This window comes from Lactuca serriola, chromosome 5 (assembly GCF_051521515.1).
Source record: "Lactuca serriola cultivar US96UC23 chromosome 5, Lser_US96UC23_V15, whole genome shotgun sequence".
NCBI classification, from domain to species: domain Eukaryota; kingdom Viridiplantae; phylum Streptophyta; class Magnoliopsida; order Asterales; family Asteraceae; genus Lactuca; species Lactuca serriola.
The window spans coordinates 32691268-32702736 of NC_136412.1; the positions used below are offsets into that span (position 1 = coordinate 32691268).

The 11469-nt window shown below is 35.7% G+C and overlaps 1 protein-coding gene across 1 annotated transcript; it reads right to left on the minus strand.

Annotated features, from left to right (window-relative positions):
* Positions 1 to 566: 566 nt before the first annotated feature.
* Positions 567 to 5617, minus strand: LOC145052301 (C2 calcium/lipid-binding and GRAM domain containing protein). The gene is made up of 9 exons (XM_079000103.1): positions 5107 to 5617; positions 3669 to 4853; positions 3410 to 3592; positions 3045 to 3328; positions 2179 to 2295; positions 1840 to 2102; positions 1552 to 1753; positions 958 to 1242; positions 567 to 821 (listed from the first exon to the last, which is right to left on the minus strand). The coding sequence occupies exons 1-9, from the start codon at positions 5462 to 5464 to the stop codon at positions 618 to 620; spliced, it is 3081 nt and encodes a 1026-aa protein (XP_078856229.1). The 5' UTR covers positions 5465 to 5617; the 3' UTR covers positions 567 to 617.
* Positions 5618 to 11469: the final 5852 nt, after the last annotated feature.

Below are 11469 nucleotides of genomic sequence, written 5' to 3' on the forward strand. Positions count from 1 at the left end.
GGATAATATCGTTAAATTTTTTAATTATTATAGTAATTTTAAGTTATGAAAAATGATTATAAATATTAAAAATATTATAAAAAAGGATTTTGGCAAATATGATATTTTGAAGGTTTATGAAGGGTAAATATGATATTAAAAATTTAAGCTGGACAAATACGATATTTTGAGGTTTAAGATGGGCATATATGAAATTCTTCCATTAAAAAAAATAAGATATACAGTATCACTATATAGTACATACTCCAATAACAAAAAAAAATATAGTAATAAAAGTATAAAATAAATTCTCTTTTATAATGCTCTTAGTCCACTTAATGTATAGGCCAATTTTGTAGTTTATGTTTTTATGTATATCGGCCCATGGCCTCCATGATTGTACGATACCTATATATTTGATTAACGAGAGGATACACCATCATAGGAAAACATACAAATTGACAAAAACACTTCACACTTTGTATCAATTTTTGATAAAATGATAAAAACATAATTGTTTACATTAAACAATAAAAATAAAAATAAAAATAAAAATAAAAATAAAAATAAAAAAACTACTTAACCACCTTTTATAAAAAGAAAAAAAATATCATTTATGAATCTTTATAAAAACAACATTATAAACCAAAGCCATCAATTGCCAACAACATTTCTCTTTCAACCAATTCGAACATCTCAAGTACCCGATCACCAAACTTGACGATTATATTCCGAGTTATTCGCTCCTCAAATTTGCAACTTTTGAGCCACACAACCCCAACATAAACATCACATGTGCACCATCCCGGTCTACCATCCCTAACCTCGTACTTAACCTGAACCTGCATTTTCATATCCTTTATATAAATAATCTTTACACGCATATTTATTTACATTTAAAATACTTTTATACAATATATATAAACCAACAAAACATAAGTAATTACTAGGTAGGGTCTCGTGTTAATTGATACTTACATAAAAGTGGTCGCCAAATGGCACATCATGTAGAGACATCGCCTCGGCTACAATCCACCCTTTCCCATGATCAGTGGTAATGGGTGACTTTTGCTGCGTGCATGTGACATCACCTCCAAAACTCGACACCCTTCTATTGAACTTGTAGCATAAACGTCGCTCAAAAACATTGGAATCAGTGGTTACAGGTTCCCAATTTGTTGTATTGTAATTCAAACACGACAGTTTTTCCATCACTTTGTGCTCCAAGTTTCCCCCTTTAAAAAACTCCATCACTGACTCCACCTATAAGTCAAAGTCAAAATCGGATAATGTATGTTTGTAAGCCTTATTTTATTACACCGGACTAAAAACAAGTGGCCATTTTGTGATAAAAAGTTGAAAATAAAAGGTAGTCATTTTGTGATATTACCTTCCCTTTTGGGTTGTTTTTGTGATTAGCCCAACAAATTAAATATCAATTTTTGTATGACCGACACTAGTCTTAATCTTAGTCCTAGTCCTAGTCCAGTGTACATCAAACTCAGTACAACCTGATCTGTCATGTCCTTTATAATTTAACAAACAATGCCTAAATGTTTTTAGAGTACTCACACTAAAAGGAAGTTCTTTTGAGTAAATCTTGGTCATTTTTTCATCTTCAACCACCAAATGGGAAGTAACATCTTCATATAAACACTTCTCGTCTTGTTCATGTTGTTCCCAACCAGTTTTCTCATGTCCATCTTGATCCTCAAAGGTATCCGCTTTCTGATCCGAATTCATAGATCTTGTTTTCCACAATGCCATAATTGTCCTGAATTTTACACATAATCACATCCAAATATTCATTCACACAACGCAAATTTCAAGAAAACATAATATTTCCATCACTATCTTTACCTGTTTGCAGAATGAAACGACACGAAAGAATGGAAACAAAAATGGAGCCTGCCCTCTTCATCTTGAGACTTTGCACCATGTCTAGCATCTACACCTCGACCTTTATGCAGAACCATAACAAGTATTGGGCTCCCAACTGATGCCAATGATGGTGGAAGCACATGAATGTCTTCAACATCTTCCCAAAGGAATGAAAACCTTGTTTTGTGTCCGAATAAATTGGCATAAAACCCGATAATTCTTGAAGATACAAAGAGTCGACCCTGAAAAAAATAAGATTAGAAAAATTATAATAAGTAATGTGTTTGATTCGGTTTTTTTTGGTGGGTCCCGGTGTACCTGAAGGGGTAATTTTCTTTTCAGAGAGCATGAGAAATCACTAATAAGAAATTCCTCTGGTGGCAAGCTAAAAAGCTTCTGGAATGTCGAATTCCTATGAGGTGACTTCACGTTTATCTGTTAAGTAGTAAACATAATTAGTAGTGATGTGCATAAAATCAATACCGAACTATTTGGTTTTTCAATTTAGAAAAAACAGAAATTCGAGGTCAATTTAGTCATTTGCTTTAAGATAAACTCCTTTGCTATTATTTAGAGTAAATTACACGAATGGTCCCTACGGTTTGGGGTAATTTGTGCGCTTGGTTCCTAACTTATTTTTTTAAGTCAGAAGGTCCCTACTGTTTGTTTTTATTACACGCTTGGTCCCTATCTTACCTAAAAATACTATTATTTAAATAGGGAAAAAATGTGGGGTATGCAAGGTAAGTTGAGTTGGGTGGGGTTGGGGCAAGGGCGGAGCTACCTATGGGCCAGGATAGGCCCAGGCCCACCCTCAAAAATCTCAAAAAATCTTTATATATATATATATATATATATATATATATATATATATATATATATATATATATATATTCCAATTAATTTATAAGGACCTTTCTGAAAAAAAATTTTGGCTTCGCCCCTGGGTTGGGGGTGTGTTTATTTAAATAAATTAAAAAATCAATGGCAAAATAGTCTTTTTAGGTAAGACAAGGACCAAGCGCGTAACAAAAACAAACAGGACCTTCCGAGTTGAAAAAATAAGTTAGAGATCAAACGCATAAATTACCCTAAACCATAGGGACCATTCGTGTAATTTACTCTACTATTTATTGCCAAAATGAATCATCAGGGGCCACAAATACTTGAAACTTAGAAAAAACCTTTTTCCCTGCTTCTTTCTCGACTTTTGTCAAATACTCCTTGATTGTTTCAACTCCATTATTATTATCCAAAAAAATCCTTAAATGCAACTTCGACTGAAAAGACTGAGCAAGTTTTCCCTCGAGTGGGACCCACATGTCCGCCAATTCTTCAGACGTATGTCTCAAGAATCTAATCTCCGCATGCCCAAGTGAAGTCGGTTGACCAAAAGGACCATCGAAGTCAAAAACTTCAACATCCAATAACGACGGGGGTTCTTCAGCAGCATCAAACTCGAGTATTTCTGCAAGAATTTTAGCAACCAATCGTCATCAATTTTCAAGAATCTTGATAAAACCAGTTAAAATTCTGACATCGAACAAACCATTCCATTGTGGATCGAGAGTTTGAAGCTTGACAGAACTTGTTCTTGTCTTCCCATTGCATGTCAACACTACAAAAGGATCCGAAAAACCCGAACAATCCAATGGAGCTAACTTGTTTCCCTCGATGAGTGCTACTGTAAGCACCCATCCTTCACCTTGAGCTTTGACGCCATGATCGTTTCCTGTCAACAATCAATTAGAGCATAAACATGTGCATAATCAATAAATTTTTGACGAGTGATAAAGGGAAAAGTTTACCTCTACTCAGTCTAGCTTGAACAAATCGGGAAACCATGATATAAACGCGCTCCAAGTTGAAGAAAATTACTCCACACGTAACAAATTCACCAAAACTATCAGGCAATTCAAGCCCATTAAACTCTAAACCTTGAATCCGATTCGGCTCACATAGTACAATATGCACAAAAGCATAAACAACCATGAAAACAGTAGAAAACACGGTGAAATTACAAAAATACCCCACCGCCAATTCCCAATCGGATTGGTGATCATTCCGCAAAGCCTCCAGCGTTTGATCTTTGTCTAATACAGTCAACTGATTCACGGGTTTGACTCTTTGACCAAGCAATCCTGCAAATTGGTCAAAACTCTCTTTCAATCCTTGCTTAGCACCACCTTCAATCATACCTTTCATCATTGTGCTTTGATGAAAAGTAATCCCCCAAGAAATTATAATCCTTGAGGTTTCATCTCCTTCGAGGTGGGGCCCTTGTGTTATTTTATACAGTAATTCAATTCGAAAGGTACTCCCGTATGGAACATCAGGTGTATTTACTTTTACAAGAACGCAAAATTCTTTCCCATTTGCTTTAATGTAATTTTGTTCTTCTGTAACTCTGTTAGCTTTGACCAATCTTGTTGCAGCTTTTGTGTAAGTAACTGTTCGGGTCAAAGACGACATTTTATCGGATTCCCATGTCCATGGGGACTCGAGAACATCTGTTGTACCCTGTGACGTTGCTAAATCTTTCCGGAATTGTGAATCGGGAGCAAAGAGTAGATGGTTTAGATCTTTTGGATGTATGACGTATGTTTCATCGATTAGAACACCTCCATGTAGATTTTCAGGAGTTTCCCTTCCTTCGTCTGCTGATTCCATGGTTTCCATTGATTCTTCGAAGGTTGTAGTGAAGGTGGATTCTTCTGTTGACTCACCGTTGTCGGATGAAGTTGTGGGTAAATCTGATGAATCGTATTTAATGGAGGATTCGTCATGTTTACTGAAAAGCTTCTCGAATCGGCCTGCAATGGCTTTCATCATCTTTTTTGGTGATTTTGAGGTGTTGGATTCGTGTGTCGGGGTTTGTCTGCCATCGTGTTCGTCACTACTGCCATTGGTGATGATCGGTTGTAAGGAGAATTGATGAACGTTTGATATGTCGTGGCCTCTCCCATGAAGTGAAAGTGCAAGAAGAATCTTCCCTGAAATTAATTTCAAAATTCAACACTTCGATTGTAGATGAAAAATGATTGCTACATCGCATATAACAAATTAACAACATATAAAGATCATAAAATGATTTAAAGCTGGAAATCTAAGACACCCATCTTAATTTCAAAATTAAATTGTCGAAAGCTTGAGTTTTTAAGATAGAAGCTGAGTATCTCTATACATGGAGGATAGATTCTTAAGTCCTGATGTAGGAAAACAGAGAGATGAGTATGAAATACGAACCACATTCTTTCTTGATTGATTTACGGGATTTGTGAGTTTCAATAGAAAACCAAGTCGGTGGCAAATGATGACTCTCTTCAGCAGCAACGGACCACAAAGGGATCCGAACCCGACCCACCAAATCCCTAGAACCATTGTGAAAGAAACCAATAGATTCATCATCGCGATGATAAACAGATACAATGAGTTCATCATCGTCTAAAGAATGAACTCTGAATGCAAACTCTTCGTTCCAAATAGGGTTTTTTGTGTTCTTTAAAACCCTTGTTCTTGATTTGAATTTTCCAACTCTGAGTTTTACAAAAGAGTCTTGAACGACCCAATCCCTACCCTCTAATACGTACACGTAGAGCCTCATTGTGTGGCAGAAAGATTGAACTTTTTTTGGAAAATGAGATGGGTTTTGTTTGTATGAAATGGGTTTTTGATTTCTTGAAATAGGAATGAAGGATATTGACTGTGTAGTTGAGGTGGATGACGATGGAGGTGGAGGTGGAGATGGAGATGAAGACGGCCATTGAAAGGGGAAACGTGGAGCGAGGTAAGTAGCGACACGAGGGATGTCGAGTTTGAAGAAAGAGAAAAGAAGGAAGAGTATGGCGGTTATGTCAGGGTATCATTTGACTTGATTATCCGTTTTTTATGTCATTTTTTGCTTTTTACACTTTGTTGAACAAAACATTAGGAAAAAATAAGTAATAAAGAAAGTATTAGAATCATATAAAAACGGAGTTCAAACCCATAAAAATCCTCAAAAAATCGTAAATTTGTCTCATAAAATGTGTGTTCATGTGAAAGCTTGAAATTGAAGAACTCAATACACACTTTTGGAACCAAAAAAAGGATATCTAGAACAAAGAACCACTAGACTTTGGAATAAAAAGGGATGATCTTGTTAGAAATATGGTTTAGTGGCACTTGAAAATCTAAGATTCGTTATAATCATTTTTAAATCGAAATATTTGGGTGGTACTCTCAAATCCTCAAATTGGATAAAGACTCAGAGAAAATCAGAAAGAAAGAAAGAGAAAATGAGATGGTGTAATTTCGTAAGTATCAGAAAAATGACTAAAATTGGTTATAAACCTTCCTTGTCTGAAAAACTGTCAAAACTGTCATATAACAGTTTTCTCAACAGCCAAAACTTTTATAAATCCGGGTTTTGTATATGGATTAATGCAAAGTCAAAACCGGGTCAAATATTCAAAATTTGGATTTTCTGATGCAAAGTCAAAACCGGGTCAAACCAGCTCTACCCCAGCCAGGGGCTCTGCCCCTTGGACCCCGCTCCCAGGGGGGCTGCCCCCGGACCCCCATTTGATCAGGGGCTTCGCCTCTAAATGACAGTATACTTTGATACTTGATCAAACTTAGACCCCGTTTGTTTACCTCTTAATTGAAAAATTAAGAGGTAACCTCATAAAAATTCAGATTTGGAATGTTTGGTACCCTCTTATTTTTTACATCTGAAATTAATAATTGGCTCTTAAACTTTCAGATTTGGAGGCGCATCTGAAAAATAAAAAAGACCCATATGCCCTAGATGTGTCGCTCTTTCTTTCTTCTCAAAATCACGCCTCCCCTGATCCTTTCTTTCTCATCGATGCATAACAACGCCTCCACTCCATCTGCGTGTTCCCTCCCCGACATCACAGTCGCTGCCGTCTTCTCCGCCAAGAGCTTCGTCGTTGACAACTCCGATAGTTGTGCCACAGCATCTCCGGCTCCACCTCCAACGATTCTGCAATGATTTATGCAGGTAAGATCACCCTTCCAATATTTTTCTTTTGAAATTGATGTTGAATCAATACATGTTCCGAAATCTGATGTTTTTTGCAACTTTTGAAATCTGATTTTCTTCTCAAACAACCTCTAAAATCAGATTTCATAGAAAACTTGTGAAATCTGAAATTAAACGGTTGCGGTTGCTGAAATATGATGTTATGAAATCTTATGTTAATTGTTGAATATATGCTTTTCTTTTGCTATGAAATCTGATGCTATGAAATTTGTTGTTAAATGAAATGTTGGTGAAAATATGGTTTTCTTTTGCTTAAATGTTGTTGAAATATGCCTTTGTTTTGCTGAATTGTGTATTTTTTTGTTGGATTGTTGCTGAAAATGTGTATTTTTTTTGCTTAAATGTTGCTTAAATATGCATTTGTTTTGCCAAATTTTGCATTTGTTTAGCTGAATTGTTGCTGAAAATGTGTATTTCTTGCTTAAATGTTGCTAAAATATGCAGTAGTTGGTTGAATTGGTAAAAGACATGAGAGAAAAGAAGGATATGATTAGTGGGAAGGTTGAAGGTGTAGAGAAAACTTTTCTAGAGGCTCGTTTATGTGAAGTTACGGTTAATGGAGCTCAAAGGGCAACGATTTTGTAGAGAAAACTTTTCTTCAAATTAAATTTGTAGGATTTTATTTGGATTTTTAGTATTGATTTTGTGGATTTAAAAATATTTATGTTTGATTTGTATTTGTGTCTGATTTTGATTTATGCTCAATTTGAATTTTATGTGGTGTTTATATTTTTTTATAACTATAACAATTTATGAAATTGATTCGGTTATTTTGTAAACATGCGTTCGAATTCACTAAAAAATAAGCCAGAAGGGTAAAATGCTCATTTTTATAATTTAGCACATCAATTCAGAGGTTCCAACCAAACAGCATGTTAAACATTCAGATCTTCAAATTTCAGACCCTCTTAGAAATTCAGATCTCTTAAAAATTCAGCTCTTAAAAATTCAGATCTTGCCAAACAGCCCCTTAAACAAGTATGTACTTCACACCTTGCTTACTTGTTTAATATTTATCAACATCATTTTTAGTCAACAAAGTAATCTCGTTACACTTAAATAACATTGATGATAAAAAATTACCAACATTGATACGATATTTTTTTAAGAACTGAAACATGGATCTGTAAGAAAAAAATGAACAGGAACACGATTTCAAAATCGTTTTATGATTTGGTTTTGAAGATTCATCTTGTTTTGTGGGTTTGTGTTTTATTATTTCATCTTCATTCACGAAACTCTTCCTAATTGTTCTTCATCTTTCGGTATATTCTTCATCTGAAAACCCTAGAACTTGAAATGTTGTGTTCAATAAACGTAAAAACCAATTTTTAGTTGATGAAACCACCATAACATGATTAGAACATGATTTTCAGTTGATAAAACGATTTCCAGATGAACTCTATTCAAGGCTAAGAATATGGGGTTCAACACATGATAAACACAAATATACAAACAAGAGCAACAAATTAGAATCGGAAAACCCTAGGCTTTTTGTGTGTTCATCTTCGTCTTCATCAGCTTTAAGTTCATTTTTCATCTATGTTTGTGCGTTTAGCTTCATGTCCCACCTTCAATTAGAAATTTGTCTTCCATTTCCCGATTTTCCCTGCCATGATCCACGATTTCAGTGACAATAACTTCACAGGTTTAATCTCATTGCTTCCTATGATATCAAGAACATAGAAGAAGATTGATTATTCATTTCTAACAGGTGGAAACAAGCTCTCGATTTTCCATCCTATGTAAGGAACGTCAAAAATGCAATTGGAGGTGGAACTAAAACCCTTCAAAACAGGTTTTACCTGCTATTTCAGGTGATAATGGTATGATTTAAAAAAATACAATTTAAGCGTTAACGATGCACCAATAAAGGTTAAATGACCAAATATATACAAAGTGTATAGTTTGTTGCCCTTTCAAGTCGTTATCCCATGTGTAAAATTCACTTTTCTAGTTTTCTTGTGTTCAATATTTTAAGATTCACTTTTCTAGTTTTCTCGTAGGATGATTATTCCATATGATGAAAATTAAATTTGTACTTTGAATTGATTTAGATTTCATATTGAACCCTAAATTCTTATGGTTAATATGAATAATATCTAAGCTAAATATTATATGCGGACTTGTAAAAATAGATTTGTATTTTGAACTATTTAAATTTGACATTAAACTCTAAAGATACATTAACTAATAGATATTAAATCTAAGGTGAATTTGGTATGCTAGATCGTCTAAATATTTAACCAGGTGTTGATTTTGTTTAAGCTAACATCCTACGAATAACAATGGTGAAGCCAGAAACAACGTCAAAATTCATCAAATCAGTCTCACTCATGGACCTTATGAAAGATTTAAGGGAAATGATTTATAACTCCAACGAAGTTTTCAAACCTTTCAAAAAACCTCAATTATGTTTTGTCTGTTTAAGAAAACCCAACGAACTTAGCATTTGTCTAAAAAAGTTGTAACGCCCATAGATCCGGGTTAGTCAATTTAGAAGTAATAGGGGTCGAAAACGACTTTCCAACAAAATATTATTTAGAATAAATAATATTAATCAAGTTCTAGAATACGTCACAAGGTTTCCGTACATATAAAGAGCATCGAAATCCAAGTTATAACGAAGAAGTTATGACCCGTCGAAATTTCGCGACGGAACCGGCACGACACCGGGAAGCGTAAATAGTGAATTTACGATAGAGCGAGATTTAGCCTTAGCGATCTAAGCGAAAGTCGTAGAATACGTTAAACCAAGAGCGTCCATAAAAAGAACGCCCAAATCTGACTTCGTATGAGGAAGTTATGAATTTTCTAAGATTTGGCTTAGCAGTGCATGGCCCGAAACTCGACTTTTAGTTTGATCGGTTTCTGGCTTACGCGACCTAGATGAGAGTTGAAGATCTCATTAATAGGAACTCAACGGTAAAAAGATAGACGAAAACGGATTCCGTATGAAGGAGTTACGAATTCTTCGCGGACATTTAGCAGTCTAAACTCCTCCTACTGTTAAATTTGAGATCGGTCGATAATTAGCAGACAAAGTCTAAATGAAAGTTGTAGATCTTGTTTTTACCTACGCGTGGATATAAAGAACGTCGAAAACGGAGCTCGTATGCGAGAGTTATGATTTTTCTAAGTTTGAAGGCTGATACGCGATAGGGGGTGACGTGGCACCACCAGAATTGGACACGTGGCACCACCAGAAGGCCACCACATGCACCAACTCGGCGAGTCTGAGTCGTGACTCGGCGATTCCATCAGAATTTTGCAATATAAATAGAGGTGTCGGGCATTCCAACTTCCTCACACCTTCAAACCCTTCTTTCTCTCTCTAGAACTTCTCTCTAAGCCTCCCTAACCCCAAAAAAGCCTAGGGAACCTCCCTAGCACCCGAAGGAAGCCCAGAGACTCCCAGAATCCCGAGAAAAGAGCCTTTCAGCTCGGGAACGCTGCTCCAGCGAATCCCGGTTTTCGAGAAAACCCGCTGTAAGTGAGATACGCCTAACATATATTTAGTATAGCTTATGTTTTATTATAGTAATGTTATTAGGTCCTTAAAATAATTATTTGGGCTATTACTATGAGTTATATAAGTATCTTTTAACGTTTATATAACAGTAATAGTCAGACTATTAATTTGTCACGGTTATCGTTAGACTAAACCCTAGTGGTATTGATACTAGGTTTTATCAAAGGAAAAAAAAATTGAGAGTATCGAAGCGATGTCCGAGTGCTGAGTCACCACCTTTCAAGTGAGTGCATAGTCCCTTTCATGAACATGATTTTAATACAAGTATTGATTGAAGTATTAATTATATGTTTATGTGCGAGTTAAATGATGTTGCCTGAAATACGTGTTAAAGAACATACATGATTATATATGATAATTTAGGATAAAGAGTAGACCTAAATTAATTATCAGGAATATTGGGTAGTATTTTCTAACGAGTACAAGTCTGTTATTGTAACATCCAAAATTTTCAAACAATTTTAAACTTTTAAAAACATGTCAAGTTCATCAAAATATTACAGCTTTGTTTTCAAAACATTGATTATTAGAGTCTTTTCCTAGAAACATAACATAACAGGAGGAGTTGTACGATCACGTCTTGCCCTTCCCGTGATCCCCTGAGGTACCCAAAACAATAAACTGAAACTGTAAGCCCGAAAGCTTAGTGAGTCACCCCAAAATACCGATACACATACAATCCACATAGCAATATCAACATTAGCATATCATGTTAATCAAATAAGAACAACATACACTAGGTCCCCAGCTTTACAAGCTGGACTACCCTCGGGCCCTCAGTACGAGTCTGGAATGCCTACCGGGCCCTCAGCTCGTATCTGGAATGCCATCGAGCCCTCAGTACGAGTATGGAATGCCTACCGGGCCCTCAGCTCGTATCTGGAATGCTCTCGAGTCCTCAGTATGAGTCTGGAATGCCTACCGGGCCCTCAGCTTATATCTGGAATACTCTCGGGTTTGTTGGCTACCGCACGGAGCAGTACAACCTCAACCCACCCCACATAACATGTCGACATGTAACAGATAAATG